Raw genomic sequence first — 22,384 nt, forward strand, 5'->3', positions numbered from 1 at the left:
ACTTTGCCACGTGACATTACCACGTTAGACAGTATAAATTTCAAACAGTTTTCCCCTCCAATTAACACTTGAAAACAATGCAAGTGTTAAACAACGTGCCAAAAATCAGTGTACAAATAGCGAAGTTCAATCAGTAAGAACCTTGCTACAAGTACACTATAGTGTACACTTTAGTTTACCCTTTGCCACGTGACACTACCCTATTGGACAGTTTAAATTTGAAATAATTTTCCCATCCGGTTGACACTTGACAACAATGCAAGAGTTAAACAACGTGTCAAAAATCAGTGTACGAATAGCAAAGTTCAATCGGTAAGAACCTTGCTACATGTACACTATGGTGTACACTTTAGTTTACACTTTGTCACATGACATTGCCCGGTTGAATAGTATTAATTTCAAAGAGTCTTCCAATTGAATTGACACTTGACAACAATATAAGTGTCAGACAACATGTCGAAAATCAGTGTACAAAGAACAATGTTCAATCGGTAAGGATCTAGCTACATGTACACTATGGTATACACTTTAGTTTACATATTGCCGCATGACATTACCCTATCAGACAATATAAATTTCAAATAATTTTCCGATCCAATTGATGCACGACGACAATGCAAGTGTCAAACAACATGTCAAAAATTGGTGTACAAATAGCAAAGTTCAATTGGTAAGAACCTCGCTACATGTACACTATGGTGTACACTTTAGTTTACACTTTGCCACGTGACATTAACCTATTCGACAGTTTAAATTTCAAACAATTTTTCCATCCCATTGACTCTTGACAACAATGCAAGTGTCAACCAACGTGTCAAAAATTAGTGTACAAATAGCAATGTTCAACCGGAAAGGACCTAGTTACATGTACAATATGGTGTCCACTTTAGTTTACACTTTGCCACGTGACATTACCCTACTATACTAAATAAATTTCGAATAGTTTTTCGATCCAACTGACACTTAACGACAATGCAAGTGTCAAACAACATGTCAAAAATCAGTGTACAAATAGCAAAGTTAAATTGGTAAGAACCTTGCTACATATACATATGTTGTACGCTTTAGTTTACACTTTGCTACTTGACATTACCCTATTGGACAATTTAAATGTCAACAAGTTTTCCCATCCAATTGACACTAGGCAACAATGCAAGTGTCAAACAATGTGTCCAAAATCTGTGTACAAATAGCAAAGTTCAATCGGTAAGGACCTTGCTATATTACACTATGGAGTATACTTTAGTTTACACTTTGTCACATGACATTACTCTATTGGATAGTTTAAATTTCAAACAGTTTTCCCATCCAATTGACACTTGACAACAATACAAGTGTAAAATGTGTCAAAAATCAGTGTACAAATAGCAATGTTCAATCGCTAAGGGCCTAGCTACATATACACTATGGTCTACACTTTCTATTACACTTTGCCATGTGTCATTACCTTGTTAGACCATATAAATTTCGAACTGTTTTCCCATCCAATTGACACTTGACAACAATGCAACTATCAAACAACGTGTCAAAAATCGGTGTACAAATAGCGAAGTTCAATCAGTAAGTACCTTGCTACATGTACACTATGGTGTACACTTTAGCTGACGCTTTGCTGCGTGACATTACCTTGTTGGACAGTTATAATTTCAAACCGTCTTCAAATTCAATTGACACTAGACAACAATGCAAGGGTCAAACAACATGTCCAAAATTTGTGTACAAATAGGAAAGTTCGATCGACAAGGACCTTGCTACATTACACCATGGTATGGGAGGCAGTTTTCAATATTGATACTGACAGTGTCGCTGGCCCGGATGGTTTCTCATCCCAATTTTTCCAGCATTGTTGGGATATCATTCAGGAGGATATTTACAGGGTGGTATTGGACTTCTTTGATGGTGGTCATCTTCCACGGGGTTTTGCTGCTACTTCTATTATCTTGCTACCTAAGAAGGACGGTGCTTGCCAATGGACTAAATTCAGACCAATCAGTTTATGCACAGTGTTCAATAAGATTATTACTAAGCTTTTGAACACTCGGTTGAGTACACTGCTACCGCGCATTATTTCGCCTCCACAGAGTGGTTTCATCCCTGGCCGTCTGATTGGAGATAATGTTTTATTGGCTCATGAGCTTCTCTACAATTTGGATGATAGAGTGCGAAGGGGAAACACTATGCTAAAGTTAGACATGGCTAAAGCATATGATCGCATAGACTGGGGCTTCATTTATTCTGTATTGGAGGCATTTGGATTTGATTAGATCTGGATTGATAGAATCAGGCGGAGCATTTTGGAGTGTCGTTTCTCCGTACTCCTAAATGGCCGCCCATGTGGTTTCTTTCCCTCCTCACGAGGACTCAAACAGGGTGATCTTATCTTCCCATCCTTGTTCATCATTGCAACAAACTACTTCTCAAGCTTGCTCACTGAAAGGTTTCAGGAGTATCCCAGTATGTGTTATCGACATGGAGGTAGTGCTCTTGTCTCACATCTCTCATTTGCTGACGATATGATAATCTTTGCCAATGGTCAGAAACAGTCTATCAGGAGGGTCTTAGACTGCTTGAAGCACTATGAAGGAGTTTCTGGCCAATTGGTGAATAGAGACAAGAGCGGTATTATACTATCCAGACAGGCATCTACTAGTCAGATCAGACAACTAGAGATTTTGACTAGCTTCAGACATTAGCAGCAGCCTTTCACTTATTTGGGTGTCCCCTTATTCAAGGGGACTAAGAGGAGCTTCCTTTATGATGACCTTATCCAGAAGATAAGGGATAGGATATCAGGTTGGGCCTCACGATTACTATCGCCTAGGGGTCATATTACATTACTGAAGTCAGTACTTTCTTCCATACCTTTACATCTTCTTCAGATTATGCAGCCACCCAAGGCAGTGCTGAAGAAACTTGAGAGCATCTTTGCTCGATTCCTATGGGATTCTAAGGATCAAGCACGACATCTACATTGGAGGAGTTGGAAGGAGATTTGCCTTCCTACTGATGAGGGAGGCCTCGACTTTAGGAGATTACAGGATGTGGTGGACACCTTCTCCATGAAGCTGTGGTCGTTGTTCCGATCTCAGAGGTCACTTTGGGCTCAGTTTTTACTAGGCAAGTATTGTATGGGGACACATCCTTCACTTGCAGCAGTTCCCAGTTCAGCTTCCCCTACCTGGAAGAGGCTGAAATCAGTTGGGCCACAAATTGATCCACTCATTGCTTGGCACCTTGGAGCCGGTCAGATTTTCTTCTAGCATGATTGTTGGATGGGCGAGTCCACATTAGCATCCCTATTCCTCCACAGACAACACACATCTACGAGGGTACAGGATTTTTTTGATGACATTGGGTGGGATTTTGGACGATTATTACAGGCCCTTCCTTCTCACATGGCGGAACAGATAGGGGTGATACCTTTATGTGCAGATGCCCCAGACCAAATTGTTTGGAAAATTACTTCGGATGGTGACTTTACCACCAAATCAGCATGGCAACTATTCCATTCGGTTCGCTAGCCTCAAGACTCATATCGACTGCTATGGAGCTCTATTTTGCCGGCCACTATTTCATTCTTCTGCTGGAGACTATGGCAGGATCTCATTCCAGTAGATGTTATATAGAGGAGAATTGGATGTCAGTTGGCTTCTCGTTGTCAGTGTTGTTCCGAGATTGAGACCATCAATCATATTTTCAGGAGCAGCAGCATCTTCGACTAGGTATGGCAGCACTTTAGAGACATCTTTCAGATACCTATGACTTCAGGAGAGGGGGTCAGACAGAGGTTCCAGAGATGGCGGTATTCTGGACAGTACGTTTGCCGTGGACACATTCGTATTATCATTCCTCTACCGATATTTTGGTTTCTATGGACTGAGAGGAATGATGCGAAGCATAAAGGTATTCGTATGATGGCTAGACGTATTATTTAGAGGGTCTACTGCATGATCTCCTTTCTTCATATGGGAGGACTATTCTGAGTTGAGCATTGGCAAGGAGATGTGACACTTGCACCCTTTTTTGGCATTTCTTTGACCCGTCCTCTCCCACCACCACCTATTATGGTTGTTTAGTGCACTCCACCAATTGGATCCTACAAGATCAACACTGATGGATGCGTCAAAGATGGATTTGTAAGTGGTGGAGGCATCATTAGGGACCACGCAGGATACTGTATCAGGGCATTCTCAGCATCGTATGGCCCATGTTTCATTTTGGAGGCTGAGCTCAGAGCCATACTAGATGGGCTTCTATTGGCCAGAGGACTTGGGATTTCAGCTATCTGGCTTGAGGCAGATTCAACATTGGCTATTCACTACATCACCAAAGGTGGAGGACCATGGTCAATTCAGGGTATTCTTAGACAGATCAGAGACCTCATCTACTTCGATAGAGACACAGTTTCACATATCTACAGAGAAGGCAACCAGGTTACTGATTCTCTTGCTATAGAAGGCTGGGATCATCGGCACTATCTAGAGTATGGACCACTAGAACTGCCTCGACATATTAGGGCACTAGTGCAGATCGACAGACATGGATTGCCTAGTTTCAGAGGTTCATAATTTAAGCTTTGTTTATTAAACTATTTTTATTGTATAGGGAACTAGTACTTCGTCATTTATTAATTTCATTTTATTATATTCAGTTGTTGCATCGATGCTTTTTGGAGGTTAGGTTCATGCCCCCTCCTTCCGTGTAGTCTTGATTTTTATGAAATAAATATGGTTGGGGAACCCTTAACCCCCATTGACCTTCCTTGGTGGACCCTAAAAAGTCACTAAGGATGTGTGGATGTCTTTACCCAAAAAGAAAAAAAAAAACCCTAAACCCCAAACCCTCAACCATTCTCTCCTTTCCACTTTCTCTCTCTAGCCCAAAACGCTCTCCCTTCTCTCTAGAATGGGAGACAAAGCACAAACCTTCAAAAATCTCGACCTACCACCCGATATACCACCTTTACCAGATGGATTTCAACCCCAAACAACACCAGAGCATCAACAAAATCAAAATATTACTTTTTTGGAAGCGATTGGATTGAATTCTAATAAGAACAATGATGGCACGTTTGCCAATGTCACTAAAACTTCATCTTCTACCATGATTCAGGGTCTGGGACCCTCACCAATGGTTCTAAAAGGGCTGAAAACCCTAGGGGTGGTGGAGATTGCGTCTAAATCGCCCGAAATTGACAGATCGAATCCCGAGGGGCCGATTTCTGATTTTTCAATTAAACCCTCTACGGAGCTCTGACACATACACATGCTATATCATCTGATTACCAATGAGAAGGAGAACCTTTTTCTGAAAAATGGTCCAATTTCAACGTCGGACGTGCTGTCACCGGTGATCGTAATTTACGGCCAGTCGCTCAAAAAATCACAGATTTTGGCCAATCCTGAACTCATTTCGGATAACGTAACATACCATGATGATCAGCATGAAATTCCACAACTGCCTATGAAAAATCATAATTTTTTGACACCGTTGGAAAATAGCTGCCGAAATTCGATCGGTCAACGGTCGGTGCGTGGTGGTCACGCGCTGGTGATACTTCAGTAGAATGTGGGGAATTTTGTTATGGACCCAGTTCCATCATCGGATTTGGAATGGGAGGTCCCTACAGTAATTAATCAAGCTAGGAAGTCATATGTGGCTGCACTTTCCGGTAAATCTGTAGTCTCTCATGCTGAGCGCAGCCAACGGAAGTTTTTTGCACAGGTTTTGCAAGCCCCACTAGATCCAATGACCAGAGGTTCACCTCTAACGAACCTTTCACGCATATGGGAGAGCCGGTAGTTGTCTTTACCGAGGAAGAAGAGGACCTTCTTTCTGAACCTTATAAATTTACTCTTGTTGGCAAATTCTCACGTCGCAAGCCCTCCATGATTAAGGTACGTGACAGCTTCCAAAAATTTGGTTTTTGAGGTGATTATATGATTGGACTTATTGATGCGACTCATATTCTAATACACTTGGCACGTGAGGATGATTACTCACGCCTATTTCTTAAGCCCTCTTGGTACATCGATGGTTGTCTCATGCGCATTTTTAAGTGGACGTCCAGCTTTAATCCTAGGCATGAGACTCCTATTGTCCCTAATTAGGTTTCATTCCCATTATTGCCCATTCACTTTCGGGCAAAGAGTAGTTTGTTTGCCCTAGCTAAGGCCATTGGAATCCCACTATGTATTGATGAGGCCACTTCAGATTTACGACGACCCAGTGAGGCACGGGTATGTATTGAGGTTAATTTGGAGTATAAGCTTCCAGATAGGATTTGGATTCAGCGTGAAAAGTGTGGAGGATATTGGCAAATAGTTGTGTATGAGAAGAAGCCAAATTACTGTTTTAGGTGTAGACATTTTGGTCATACTGAGGAGCATTGCCCTGCACCACCACCTGCTCTAGTTGTTGACCCTAAGCCTACTATAGAAATGGCCAAGGATAAGGGTAAAGGAAAGGAGGTCGTTATCGAGCCTCCTAAGAGATGGATTCCAGTTCAGAGTTCAGAAGAGACAACACGATGCTAGCACATCTGGAGTTCAGATTCTGCTTTCTATGTCCACTGTCATCACATAAGTCCCATTACATACTGGCACTAGCTCACATACTCAGACCCAGCCATCTGTTCCTCCAGTTGCTCCTCTCGCTGCTACAGCCTTACCAGTTATCAGTGTTGTAGATCCAGTTACATCTACCACTCCTTCAGCTCTTGCTCAAGCTATCAGTCCACCTATCACTTCGTTTTATGATCCTATGTTTGATGAGATCTTGAAGAGACCACAAACAAAGAATTCTATAGTAGACACAGTTAGCAGAGCTTCTTACATTCTAGGCCCGACACCAGGTTGGGCTCAGGTACTTATTCACACTTCTCCTCCTCCCATTTGTCATCAGAATGTGGAGGCATCTATTCCATCTTTGCCATCAGCTCATTCAGATACAGAGGGCCCATCTCAGATTGAGGTTCACCAGCAGGGACCCTTTCGAAGATCTTCTTTTGATAACTTGGTGGGTTTATGTGAGAGGACAGAGGATGATGGATTTATCCCAATTGTTCGGAAGAGACATCCACGGGCTACTGATACTCCACATCCGAGCAGAAGGATCACTCAGAGTCAGTCACATGATACCTCTTCACATTCCCCTTCTCTATGAGTGCCATCATTTGGAACGTGAGAGGTGTAGCTACTCATCGGCGCCTGAAGAAACCTATACAGCTTCATTAGGTTTATCTTCTAGTTATACTGGAGCCTTTTGTTCTGAAGTAGAATTTTCCATATATACGACGATATCTGTTTTTCGACATGGGAGCTCAGAATGAATCGAATAAGATCTATTTTTTTTGGAATTCGGGGACTAATGTTACTGTTATTGTTGATCATCCCTAGTTTCTTCACGTTAGAGTTGAGGATCCCAGACTAGCGTGTCCTACTATTTGACTCCAGTCTATGCATCATGCGATGCTACTATCAGGAGGGATTTGTGGGCGAGTCTTCACCACATCTCCCTCGATATGGACGATCCTTGGCTAGTTAGGGAAGACTTTAATGTTATTACACATGATGGAGAGCGCACTGGTCATAATACTCGTGATCGTGGCACTACTGCTTTCTCTAATATGATGTTAGACTATGGTTTAGAGGATGCGGGTTTCATTGGAAATTGATATACTTGGACCAATGGTCGGGTCAGAAAGAGATTGGATAGGGTACTTATTAATTCTACAGCTACAGCTTTTTGTTGACAGCTTACAGTGAGACACTTGAATCGGACTTTATCTGATCACTCTCCTTTACTGCTTCAGTGGGTTTCTGATGATGATTTGGGGCCTAGACCGTTCAGATTCCTCAATGTTTGGACCAAGCATCATGATTTTTTAGCCTTTGTCTCCCAGAAGTGGTCGCTCCCTACTCATCTTACAAGGATGATCGCTCTTTGGGAGAAGTTCTTCAAGCTAAAACAGGGTTTACGCTGGTGGAACCGACATGTATTTGGAGATATTTTTCAGGGGGTGTGTGATGCTGAGGTTGGGATTGATGAGGCTAAGATAAAATATGATAGAGTTCCCACACTGGAGCACCGCAACTTACTACATCATGCCCAGGCAGTTTTAAATCAGACCTTATCTATTGAGGAGGGCTTTTGGAAGCAAAAGGCCAGTTCACATTGGGTATGTGAGGGTGATCACAATACTCGATATTTTCAAGCGATGGTTCAGGGGCGCAGGATCAAATCGCATATTAGGTCTATCAGGACACAGGCGGGGAGAGTTTTATCTACTCCAACTGATATTCAGACTTCGGCTATTGCATTCTACCAGGATCTCTTATCTGCTCCTCCACAGCCCTTGGATCACATCCGTTCTGATGTAATTCCCAGGCTCTTGATGGTGGAAGATAATTTGGCACTAAACCGTCCCCTTGATGCATGAGGTATGGGAGGCGGTTTTCAATATTGATGCTGACAGTGTCGCTGGCCCAGATGGCCTCTCATCTCTATTTTTCCAGCATTGTAGGGATATTATTCAAGAGGATGTTTACAGGACAGTATTGGATTTCTTTGATGGAGGTCATTTTCCATGGGGTTTTGCTGCTACTTCTATTGTCTTGCTCCCTAAAAAGGATGGTGCTTGCAGATGGACTGACTTCAGGCCTATCAGCTTATGCACGATGTTCAATAAGATTATTACAAAGCTTTTGAACACTCGGTTAAGTACTCTGCTACCCCGCATTATCTCCCCTCCACAGAGTGGTTTCATACCAACTCGTCTAATTGGAGACAATGTCTTACTGGCTCAGGAGCTTCTTTACACTTTGGATGATAGAGTGCGAGGGGGTAACACTATGCTAAAGTTAGACATGGCTAAAGCATATGATCGCATGGATTGGGGTTTCATTTATTCTATATTGGAGGCTTTTGGATTTGATCAGATCTGGATTGACAGGATTAGACGATGCATTTCGGAGTGCCGTTTCTCTATACTTCTAAATGGTCGTCCATATGGTTTCTTTACTTCCTCACGAGGACTCAGACAGGGTGATCCTATCTCTCCATCCTTATTCATTGTAGCGGCAGACTACTTCTCATGCCTTCCCACTCAAAGGTTTCAGGAGTATCCCAGTATGTGCTATCGACACGGAGGTAGTACTCTTGTTTCCCATCTCTCATTTGCTGATGCTATGATCATTTTTGCCAATGGTCAAAAATAGTCTATCAGGAGGGTCCTAGACTACTTGGAGCACTACGAAGGGGTTTCTGGCTAGTTGGTCAATAGAGATAAGAGTGGTCTAATACTATCCAGAAGGGCATCCACTAGTCAGATCAGACGATTAGAGAATTTGACTGGGTTTGGACAATAGCAACAACTTTTTACTTACTTGGGAATCCCACTATTCAAGGGGACTAAGAGAAGCTTTCTTTATGACGACCTTATCCAGAAGGTCAAGGATAAGATCTCAGGTTGGGCTTCACGATTATTGTCACCTGGGGGTCGTATTACCTTACTGAGGTCAGTACTCTCCTCCATACCATTGCATCTTCTTCAGATTATGCAACCGCCCAAGGTAGTACTGAAGAAGCTTGAGAGCATCTTTGCCCAATTTCTATGGGATTCTAAGGATCAAGTTCGACGCCTACATTGGAGGAGTTGGAAGGAGATTTGCCTTCCAACAGATGAGGGAGGCCTCGGCTTCAGGAGATTACAAGATGTGGTGGACACCTTCTTCATGAAGCTCTGGTGGTTGTTTTGATCTTAGAGGTCACTTTGGGCTCAGTTTTTACTGGGCAAGTATTGTATGGGAACACATCCTTCACTTGCAGCAGTTCCCAGTTTAGCTTCCCCTACCTGGAAGAGGTTGAAATTAGTTGGACCACAGACAGATCCACACATTGCCTGGCATCTTGGAGCTAGCCAGATTTTCTTCTGGCATGATTGTTGGATGGGCGAGACCACGTTGGCATCCCGATTCTCACACAGACAGCACACATCTATGAGGGTGCAGGATTTCTTTGATGACACTAGGTGGGATTTTGGACGGTTATTACAAACTCTTCCTCCTCAAATGGCAGAACAAATAGGAGCCATATCTCTATGTGCAGAAGCCCCGGACCGAATTGTTCAGAGGATTACATCGGATGGTAACTTTACCACCAAATCAGCATGGCAGCTTATCCGTTCGGTTCGCCAGCCTCAAGATTCGTATCGATTACTGTGGAGCCCTATTTTGCCTACCACTATTTCATTATTCTATTGGAGATTGTGGTAAGATCTCATTCCTATCGATGTGATTATTCAGAGGAGGATTGGATGTCAATTGGCTTCTCGTTGTCAGTGTTGTTCTGAGATTGAGACCATCAATCATATTTTCACGAGTAGTAGAATCTCCGACCAAGGATGACAGCACTTTGGAGACATCTTTCTAATACCTATGACTTCAGGGGAGGGGGTCTGATAGAGGTTCCAGAGATGGTGGTATTCTGGGAACATGTTAGTCATGGGCACATTCGTACTATCATTTCCCTACTGATATTTTGGTTTCTATGGCCTAAGAGGAGTGACGCCAAACATAGGGGTGTTTGTATGGTTGCCAGCCGTATTGTTTGGAGGGTCTACCACATGATATCTTTTCTTCATATGGGAGGATTGTTCCCAATTGTGCATTGGCGAGGGGATGTGACACTTGTACCCATTTTTGGGATTTCTATGACCCGTGCTATCCCACCACCACCAATTATGGTTGTTTGGCACACTCCACCAATAGGATCCTATAAGATTGACACTGACGGATGCGTCAAGAACAGAATTGCGAGTGGTGGAGGCATCGTTAGGGACCACACAGGATACTGCATCAAGTTTTTTTCAGCATCGTATGGCACATGTTTGATTTTGGAATCTGAGCTTAGAGCCATACTAGATGGGATTTCATTGGCCAGAGGACTTAGGATATCAGCTATTTGGATTGAGGTAGATTCAACACTGGCCATTCACTGCATCACCAAAGGTGTAGGACCATGGACAATTCAGGGTATTCTAAGGCAGATCAGAAACGTCATTTTCTTTGACAGAGACACAGTTTCTCACATCTATAGAGAAGGTAACCAAGTTGCAAATTCTCTTGCTTCAGAGGGTTGGGATCACCAACATTACCAAGAATATGGACCACTCAACCTGCCTCAACAAATTAGGGTATTGGTGCAGATTGATAGACATGGATTGCCCAGCTTTAGAGGTTTGTAGTCTAGGCTATCATTATTGCATTTTTCTTGTACAAGGAAGTAGTACTTCCTCATTTACTTTGTTTATTTTTAATTTTCCAGTTGTTGCACTGCTGCTTTTTGGAGGTCAGGTTTATGCCCCTCTCTTTCCTAGTACTCTTCATTTTTATGAAATAAATATGGTTAGGGAACCCTTAACCCCCATCGACCATCCTTGGTGGACCCTAAAAAGTCATTAAGGATGTGTGAATGTCTTTACTAAAAAAAAAAACCCTAAACGCTAAACCCTAAAACCCTAAACCCTAACCCCAATACCCTAAACAGTTTTCCCATCCAATTGACACTTCACAACAATGCAAATTTCAAACAACGTGTCAAAAATCAGTGTACAAATAGAGAAGTTCAATCGGTAAGAACCTTGCAACATGTACACTATGCAGTACACTTTAGTTTACACTTTGCCACGTGACACAACCTTGCTGGACATTTTAAATTTCAAACTGTTTTCCCATCCCATTGACACTTGACAACAATGCAAGTGTTAAACGACGTGTAAAAAATCAATGTACAAATAGCAATGTTCAATCGGTAAGGACCTTGCTACATATACACTATGGTGTACACATTAGTTTACACTTTGCCACGTGACATTACCCTATTAGACAGTATAAATATCAAATAGTTTTCCCATCATATTGACGCTTGACAACAATGCAAGTGTCAACCAACGTGTCAAAAATCAGTGTATAAATAGCAAAGTTCAATCGAACCTTACTACATATACACTATGGTGTACACTTTAGTTTACACTTTACCACATGACATTACCCTATTGGGCAGTTTAAATTTCAAATAGTTTTCCCATCCAATTGATGCTTAGCAACAATGTAAGCATCAAACAACGTGTCAAAAATCAGTGTAGAAATAGAAAAGTTCAATCGGTAAGGACCTTGCTACATGTACACTATGGTGCACACTTTAGTTTACACTTTGCCATGTAACATTACCCAACTGGATAGTTTAAATTTCAAATAATTTTCTGATCCAATTGACACTTGACAACAATGCAAGTGTCAAACAACATGTCAAAAATTAGTGTACAAATAGCAAAGTTCAATCGGTAAGGTCCTTGTTACATGTACAATATCATGTACACTTTAGTTCACACTTTGTCACATGGCATTACCCTACTGGACAGTTTAAATTTCTAACAGTTTTCCCATCCAATTAACACTTGACAACAATGCAAGTGTCAAACAACGTGTAAAAAATCAGCGTACAAATAGCAAAGTTCAATCGGTAAGGACCTTAATACATGTACACTATGGTGTATACTTTAGTTTACACATTGCCATCTGACATTACCGTGTTGGACAATTTAAATTTTAAACAGTTTTCCAATCCAATTGACACTTGACAACAATGAAAGTTTCAAACAATGTGTCAAAAATCAGTGTACAAATAGCAAAGTTCAATCGGTAAGAACCTTGCTACATGTACACTATAGTGTACACATTGCAGTTTACACTTTTTTACGTGATATTACCCTGCTGGACAGTTTAAATTACAAACAATTTTTTCAACCATAAGACACTTGACAACAATGTAAGTGTAAATCAATATGTCAAAAATCAGTGTACAAATAGCAAAGTTCAAAAGGTAAGAACTTTGCTACATGTACACTATGGTGTACACTGTAGTTTACACTTTACCACGTGACACTACCCTGCTGGAAAGTTTAAATTTCAAACAGTTTTTCCATCCAATTGACATTTGACAACAATGCAAGTGTCAAACGTGTCAAAAATCAGTGTACATTAAGAAAAGTTCAATCAGTAAGAACCTTGCTACATGTACACTATAATGTACACTTTAGTTTACACTTTGCCACGTGGCACTACCTTGCTGGACAGCTTAAATTTCGAATAGTTTTCCCTCCAATTGACACTTGACAACAATACAAGTGTCAAACAACGTGTCAAAATCCGTGTACAAATAGTAAAGTTCAATCGGTAAGAGCCTTGCTACATGTACACTATGGTGTACACTTTAGTTTATAATTTGCCACGTGACATTACCCTGTCAGACAGTTTAAATTTGAAATAGTCTACCCATCCAATTGACACTTGACAACAATGCAAGTGTCAAACAACGTGTCAAAAATCAGTGTACAAATAGCAAAGTTCAATCGATAAGAACGTTGCGACATGTACACTATGGAGTACACTTTTGTTTAAAATTTTCCACATGATACTTCCCTGCTTGGCAGTTTAAATTTCAAACAGTTTCCCATCCAATTAACACTTGACAACAATGCAAGTTTCAAATAACGATGTCAAAAATTAGTGTACAAATAGCAAAGTTAAATCGTTAAGAACCTTGTGACATGTACACTATGCAGCACACTTTAGTTTACACTTTGCCACGTGACACGACCTTGCTGGACAGTTTAAATTTCAAATTATTTTCTCATCCCATTGACACTTGACAATAATGCAAGTGTCAAACAACGTGTCAAAACCCCGTGACATTTAAACTATTTGAAATTTATACTATCTAACAGGGTAATGTCAAGTGACAAAGTGTAAACTAAAGAGCACACCATAGTGTACATGTAGCAAGGTCCTTACCGATTGAACTTTGCTATTTGTACACTGATTTTTGCCACATTTTTTGACTCTTGCAATGTTGTCAAGTGCCAATTGGACGGCAAAACTTTTGAAATTTAAACTGTCCAACAGGATAATATCACGTGGCAAAGTGTAAAATAAAGTGGACACCATAGTGTACATGTAGCAGGGTTCTTACCGATTGAACATTGCTATTTGTACACTGATTTTTGACACGTTGTTTAACCATTGCATTGTTGTCAAGTGTCAATTGAATGAGAAAATTGTTTGAAATTTAAACTGTCCAACAGGGTAATATCACGTGGCAAAGTGTAAACTAAAGTGTACACCATAGTGTACATGTAGCAGGGTTCTTACCGATTGAACATTGCTATTTGTACACTGATTTTTGACACGTTGTTTAACCATTGCATTGTTGTCAAGTGTCAATTGAATGAGAAAATTGTTTGAAATTTAAACTGTCCAACTAAGTAATGTCACGCATAAAAGTGTAAACTAAAGTGTATACCATAGTGTACATGTAACAAGATCTTTACTGATTGAATTTTGCTATTTGTACACTGATTTTTGACACGTTGTTTGACACTTGCAATATTGTCAAGTGTTATTTGGATGGGAAATATGTTTAAAATTTATACTTCCTAATAGGGTAATGTAACGTGGCAAAGTGTAAACTAAAGTGTACACCATAGTGTACAAGTAGTAAGGTCTTTACCGATTGAACATTGCTATTTGTACACTGATTTTTGACACGTTGTTTTGACCCTTGCATTGTTGTCAAGTGTCAATTGGATGGAAAAAATGTTTGTAATTTAAGCTGTCCACCATGGTAATGTCACATGGCAAAGTGTACACCATAGTGTACATGCAGCAAGGTTCTTACCGATTGAACTTTGCTATTTTTACACTGATTTTTGACACGTTGTTTGACACTTACATTGTTGCCTTGGATGGGAAAAATATTTGAAATTAATACTATCTAATAGGGTAGTGTCAAGTGAGAAAGTGTAAACTAAAGTGCACACCATAGTTTACATGTAGCAAGGTCCTTACCGATTGAACTTTGCTATTTGTATACTGATTTTTGCCACGTTGTTTTACTCTTGCATTGTTGTCAAGTGCCAATTGAACAGGGAAATTGTTTGAAATTTAAACTGTCTAACAGGGTAATGTCACGTGGAAAAGTGTAAACTAAAGTGTACACCATAGTGTACATGTAGCAAGATCTTTACTAATTGAATTTTGCTATTTGTACATTGATATTTGACACGTTGTTTGACACTTACAATGTTGTCAAGTGTCAATTGGATGGGAAATCTGTTTAAAATTTATACTATCTAACAGGGTGATGTAACGTGGTAAAGTGTAAACTGAAGTGTACACCATAGTGTACAAGTAGCAAGGCCCTTATCGATTGAACTTTTCTATTTGTACACTGATTTTTTCCACGTTGTTTGGCACTTGCATTGTTGTCAAGTGCCAATTGGATGGGAAAACTGTTTGAAATTTAAACTGTCCAACATGGTAATGTCACGTGGCAAAGTGTGAACTAAAGTGTACCCCGTTGTATACATGTAGCAAGGTTCTTACTGATTGATCTTTGCTATTTGTACACTGATTTTTGACACCTCCATTGTTGTCAAGTGTCAATTGGATGGGAAAACTGTTAGAAATTTAAACATTCCAGTAGGGTATCGTCACGTGGCAATGTGTAAATTGAAGAGTACAACATAGTGTACAAGTAGCATGGTTCATACAGATTGAACTTCGCTTTTTGTGCACCAATTTTTGACACGTTGTTTAACACTTGCATTGTTGTCAAGTGTCAATTAGATGAGAAAACTATTTCAAATTTATACTGTTTAATGGGGTAATGTTATGTGACGAAGTGTAAACTAAATTATACGTCATAGTGTACATGTAGCAAGGTTCTTACCGATTGAACTTTACTATTTGTACATCGATATTTGACGCGTTATTTGACACTTGCATTGTTTTCAAGTGTCAATTTCATGGAAAAACTGTTTGAGATTTAAACTGTCCAATTTGGTAATGTCATGTGGCAAAGTGTAAATTAAACTGTACACCATAGTGTAAATGTAGCATGGTTCGTACTAATTGAACTTTCCTATTGTATCCTAATTTTTGACACATTGTTTGACACTTGCATGGTTGTCAAGTGTCAGTTGGATGATAAAACTATTTGAAATTTAAACTGTCTAACAGGTTAATGCCATGTGGTAAAGTTTAAACTAAATCGTACACCTTAGTGTACACGTAGCAAGGTTTTTACCAATTGAACTTTGCTATTTGTACACTGATTTTGGACACGTTGTTTGACACTTGCATTGTTGTCAAGTGTCCATTGGATGGGAAAGCTTGTTGAAAATTAAACTGTTGAACAAGGTAATGTCATGTGGCAAAGTGTGAACTAAAGTGTATACCATAGTGTACATGTAGCATGATTCATACCGATCGAACCTTGCTATTTCTACACTAATTTTCAATACACCGTTTTTACTCTTGCATTGTAGTCAAGTGTCAATGGGATGGAAAATTTGTTTGAAATTTAAACTATCCAACAGGGTAATGTCCTGTGGTAGAGTGCAAACTAAAGTGTACATCGAATGTACATGTAGCAAGCTCCTTACCGATTGAACTTTGCTGTTTGTACACTGATTTTTGACACGTTGTTTGACACTTACATTGTTGTCAAGCATCAATTAGATGGAAAAACTATTTGAAATTTAAACTGTCCAACATGGTAATGTCACGTGGCAAAGTGTAAACTAAAGTGCACACCATAGTGTACATACAGCAAGATCCTTACCGATTGAACATTGCTATTTGTAAACTAATTTTTGACACATCGTTTGACACTTGCATTGTTTTCAAGCATCAATTGGATGAGAAAGTTGTTTAAAATTTGAACTGTCCAACAAGGTAATGTCACGTGAAAAAATGTAAACTAAAGTGTACACCATAGTGTACGTGTAGTAAGGTTCTTATCGATTGAACTTTGTTATTTGTACACTTATTTTTGACACGTTGTTTGACACTTGCATTGTTGCCAAGTGTCAATTGGATGGGAAAACTATTTGAAATTTAAATTGTCCAACTGGGTAATGTCACATGGCAAAGTGAAAACCAAAGTGTACCCATAGTGTACATTAGCATGGTTCTTACTGATTGAACTTTGCTATTTATACACTGATTTTTGGCACGTTGTATGACATTTGAATTATTTATCAAGTGTCATTGCAAGGGAAAACTATTTGAAATTTAAACTGTCCAGTGGGGTAGACTAAAGTGTACACCATAGTGTACATGTACAAAGGTTCTTACTGATTGAACTTTGCAATTTGCACCCCAATTTTTGACTCGTTGTATGACACTTACATTGTTGTTAAGTGTCAATTGGATGGGAAGACTGTTTCTACTTTTGAATGTCCAACAGGATAATGTCACATGGCAAAATGTAAATTAAAATGTACACCATAGTGTACAAGTAGCATGGGTCATACCGATTGAAATTTTGCTATTGTACACTGATTTTTGACACATTGTTTGACACTTGTATTGTTGTCAAGTGTCAATTGGATGGAAAAACTACATGAAATTTAAACAGTCTAACAATGTAATGTCACGTGGCAAAGTGCAAACTAAAGTGTACGCCATAGTGTACATGTAGCAAGGTTCTTATTGATTGCACTTTGTAAATTGTATATCGATTTTTAACAGGTTGTTTGACACTTGTATTGTTTTCAAGTTTCAATTGGATGGGAAAATTGTTTGAAATTTAAATTGCCCAACAGGGTAATGTCACGTGGCAAAGTGTAAACTAAAGTGTACACATAGTGTACATGTAGCAAAGTTCTTACCAATTGAACTTTGCAATTTTACACCGATTTTTGATACGTTGTTTGACACTTGCATTGTTGTTAAGTGTCAAATAGATGTGAAAACTGTTTGAGATATATACTATCTAACAGGGTAATGTCACGTGGCAAAGTGTAAACTAAAGTGCACACCATAGTTTACATGCAGCAAGATCCTTACTAATTGAACATTGCTATTTGTACACTAATTTTTGACACGTTGTTTGACACTTGCATTGTTTTCAAGCGTTAATTGGATGCGAAAAATTTTTAAAATTTGAATTGTCCAACAGGGTAATGTCACGTGGCAAAGTGTAAACTAAAGTGTACACCATAGTGTACATGTAGCAAGGTTCTTATCGATTGAACTTTACTATTTGTACACTTATTTTTAACACGTTGTTTGGCACTTGCATTGTTGTCAAATGTCGATTGGATTGGAAAATTATTTGAAATTTAAACTATCCAACAGGGTAATGTCACGTGGCAAAGTGAAAACCAAAGTGTACATGAAGCAAGGTTCTTACTGATTGAACTTTGCTATTTGTGCATTGATTTTGACACATTGTATGACACTTGCATTGTTGTCAAGTGTCATTGGATGGGAAAACTATTTGAAATTTGAACTGTCCAGTGGGATAGTGTCACGTGGCAAAGTGTAAACTGAAGTGTACACCATAGTGTACATGTCGCAAGGTTCTTACCGATTGAACTTTGCTATTTATACACAAATTTTTGACATGTTGTTTGACACTTGCATTGTTGTCCAGTGTCAATTGATTGGGAAAATTGTTTCAAATTCATACTGTCTAACAAGGTAATGTCACATGGTAAAGTGTAAACTAAAGTGCACACTATAGTGTACATGTATCATGGTTCTTACCGATTGAACTTTGCTAATCGTACGCTGGTTTTTGACACGTTGTTTGACACTTGCATGGTTGTCAAGTGTCAATTGGATGGGAAAACCTGTTTAAATTTGAACTATCGAACGGGTTAACGTCATGTGGCAAAGTGTGAACTAAAGTTTATACCATGGTGTACATGTAGCATGGTTCATACCGATTGAACTTTGCTATTTCTACATTGATTTTTGACACACTGTTTTACACTTACATTGTTGTCAAGTGTTAATGGGATGGGAAAACTGTTTGATATTTAAACTGTCCAACAGCGTAATGTCCCGTAGCATAGTGTAAACTAAATTGTACACCATACTGTACATGTAGCAAGGTCCTTACCGATTGAACATTCCTATTTGTACACTGATTTTTGACACGTTGTTTAACACTTGTATTATTGTCAAGTGTCAATTGGATGGAAAAATTGTTTGAAATTTACACTGTCCAACAGGATACTATCACGTGGCAAAGTCTAAACTAAAGTGTACACCATAGTGTACATGTAACAAGGTTCTTACCAATTGAACATTGATATATGTACACTGATTTTCGACACGTTGTTTTACACTTACATTGTTGTCTAGTGTCAATTGGATGGGAAAATTGTTTGATATTTAAACTGTCCAATAGGGCAAGTGGCAAAGTGTAAACTAAAGTTTCCACCATAGTGTACATATAGCAAGGTCTTTACCGATTGAACATTGCTATTTGTACACTGATTTTAAACACGTTTTTTGACACTTGCTTTGTGATCTAGTGTCAATTGGATGGGAAAACTGTTTGAAATTTAAATTGTCCAACTGGGTAATGTCACGTAGCGAAGTGTAAACTAAAGTGTACATGTAGCAAGGTTCTTACCGATTGAACTTTGCTATTTGTACATTAATTTTTGACACTTGTTTTTAACCCGTTGTTTGACACTTGCATTGTTTTCAAGTGTTAATTGGATGGAAAAACTATTTGAAATTTAAATAGTCCAACAGGGTAATGTCATGTGGCAAAGTGTAAACTAAAGTGTATACCGTAGTGTACATGTAGCAAAGTTCTTACCGATTGAACTTTACTATTTGTACACTGATTTTTGACATGTTGTTTGACACTTGCATTGTTTTTAAGTGTCAATTGGATGGGAAAACAGTTTGAAATTTAAACTATCCAGCAGGGTAATGTCACGTAGCAAAGTCTAAACTAAAGTGTACACCATAGTGTACATGTAGCAAGGTTCTTATTGATTGAACTTTGCTATTTGTACATTAATTTTTGACACGTTTGACACTTGCATTATTGTCAAGTGTCAATTGGATGATAAAACTGTTTGAAATTTAAATTGTCTAACAGTGATGCGGACCCCGTAGTAACATTGACTACAAAACCCACAACGAGATTGACGAACCCAAGAAAGTCAAATTAATCCAAGAGTTTAGGATTAACCCAAAAGAAAGTCTAACCAAAAATCCAACAAGAACGACGCTTGAAATACCCCTTGATCACGCAATCTAAGAATTAAATCCGGTTGTTTGAACGCCACAAGTTAACACTTGATAAGTTCGAAGTTGTTCAATGAAGAACGATGAAGAGAAGACAATACGCCTCACTTTTAATTCAATATCAATAATGTCAAAAAAGGTTTTTAACAATTGAATAGAAACTCCTATTTATACTAAACCTACAAACTAGGTAAAAATCGTGCAAAAGTCGAGCATAGTCCCCAAAATATGGAAAATAATCAAAAACTAACAAAATATGGAAAATGGCCAAAATTAGAAAATTCACCAAATTTTTGGTCTATGCGACCGCATAGTGTATTTCCATGCAGTCGTAGGGTTCAACCAAAAATCACATCTTGAGTTTCGGTATGCCTCCATGCGGTCGCATAGGCTTAGTTTCCTCCGTTTTCGACCTTCGATATTAAATTGATCCAAGTTGATTTGGCCTTCGACCCGAACATGAAAGTTGCTCCATTTTGAGTCTCGAACATGTTTCCATCAATGGTTTCTTGAACGATCAATCCCATCACTTGTTTCACTTGCTTTGCCCTTGATCACGTCATTGGTCCACCATCGACTATCAACGGTCTCATCTTATACTCGCCTTCGTCGGGCTCAACTCCTAGATCACATCATCCCCTCCCTCTTCAAAGGATTCATCCTCGAATCTGAACCTGCATCAAACAGAAAGAGATCAGATACATTAAAATTAGTCAAAACATTGTACTCACCTGGAAGGTCCAACTTGTAAGCATTGTCGTTTATCTTTTCAATCACTTGAAATGGACCATCGCCTCTCGGTTGTAACTTGGACTTCCTTTGCTCCGAAAACCGCTCCTTCCTAAGGTATACCGAAACCCAATCTCCTGGCTCAAATGTCACGTACTTCCTACCTTTGTTCGCCTACGATGCAACCAACTTACTTTTATTTTCAATTTGCGCTTTTACCTTTTCATAGAGTGACTTAACCAATTCCGCCTTCTTTTTGCCATCTAAACTACCACGTTCATTCACAGGTAAAGGAATTAAATCCAAAGGAGTTAGTGGATTAAAACCATATACAATTTCAAATGGAGAATATGACGTAGTAGAGTGAACAGGTCGATTGTATGCAAATTCAACAAATGGTAGACACTCCTCCCAACTCTTCAAATTTTTATTAATTACTGTGCGTAACAATTGTGTCATAGTCCTATTCACTACCTTGATTTGCCCATCCGTTTGTGGGTGACAAGTTGTGGAAAATAGTAACTTAGTGCCTAACTTACCCTACAAAACTCTCCAAAAGTGATTCAAAATTTTGACATCCCGATCCGACACTATCCTTCTAGGAACCCCATGTAAACGCACAATCTCTTTAAAGAATAAGTCAGCAATGTTCGTGGCATCGTCAGTTTTGTGACATGGTATCAAAATGTGGCATTTTGCTGAACCAATCTACAACCACAAAAATAAAATCCTGACCTCTCTTAGTCCTAGGTAAACCCAAAACAAAGTCCATCGAGATATCAACCCAAGGCTCACTAGGTGTAGGTAAAAGTGTGTACAAACCTTGTGGTAAAACCTTGGATAGCCTTTTTACAACCTATGCATCGACTACAAATTCGCTCAACATCACTTTTCATCTTAGGCCAATAAAAATGCGCCTTCAATACATCTAAAGTCTTTTGAACCCCAAAGTGTCCCATCAATCCACCACTATGTACCTCCCTTACTAACAACTCCCGAATAGAACAATTAGGAAGACATAACCTATTTTCCCTAAATAAATAACCCTCACGCCTAAAGAACCTATCAACTGCCTCTTTTATGCATGATAAATAAATATCCAAAAATTCAACATCTTTTTCGTACAATTCCTTAATATGTTCAAACCCAAGTAACTTAGAGTCAAGAGTAGTTAGCAATATATACCTTCGTGATAACGCATCCGCCACCACATTTTCCTTACCTTGTTTATACCGAATGACGTATGGAAAGGTCTCAATGAATTCCATCCACCATGCATGCCTCTTGTTCAATTTACCTTGTCCTCGCAAGTGATTTAGTGACTCATGAAAACTAGCCAAACCATGAAAACTCCTAACTTCTGTTATGCTTTTAGGTGTTGGCCAATCTCTAATAGCTTTTATCTTTTCATCGTCTACTTCTACCCTATTAGCACTAACCACAAATCCAAGAAATATAACTCTATCCATACAAAATATGCATCTCTTAAGATTAGCACATAGTTGTTCTTTCCTTAGAACAATTAGCACATATTT

At 39.2% G+C, this 22,384-nt stretch overlaps 1 protein-coding gene across 1 annotated transcript; it reads left to right on the forward strand.

Annotated features, from left to right (window-relative positions):
• The first annotated feature begins 7,522 nt into the window (after positions 1-7,522).
• On the forward strand, positions 7,523-8,440 carry LOC111389527. The gene is made up of 2 exons (XM_023014460.1): positions 7,523-7,658; positions 7,764-8,440. The coding sequence occupies exons 1-2, from the start codon at positions 7,523-7,525 to the stop codon at positions 8,438-8,440; spliced, it is 813 nt and encodes a 270-aa protein (XP_022870228.1).
• The last annotated feature ends 13,944 nt before the right edge of the window (positions 8,441-22,384 follow it).

This window comes from Olea europaea, unplaced genomic scaffold (genome assembly GCF_002742605.1).
Source record: "Olea europaea var. sylvestris unplaced genomic scaffold, O_europaea_v1 scaffold6, whole genome shotgun sequence".
In the NCBI taxonomy this organism is placed as follows: domain Eukaryota; kingdom Viridiplantae; phylum Streptophyta; class Magnoliopsida; order Lamiales; family Oleaceae; genus Olea; species Olea europaea.

Excerpts from the sequence above, each read along its gene's own strand:
- LOC111389527 (XM_023014460.1), top strand. The coding sequence starts at position 7,523 with ATGGACGATCCTTGGCTAGTTAGGGAAGACTTTAATGTTATTACACAT. Across the intron at positions 7,659-7,763 it reads CTATGGTTTAGAGGATGCGG|TGAGACACTTGAATCGGACT; the intron begins GTTTCATTGGAA and ends GACAGCTTACAG.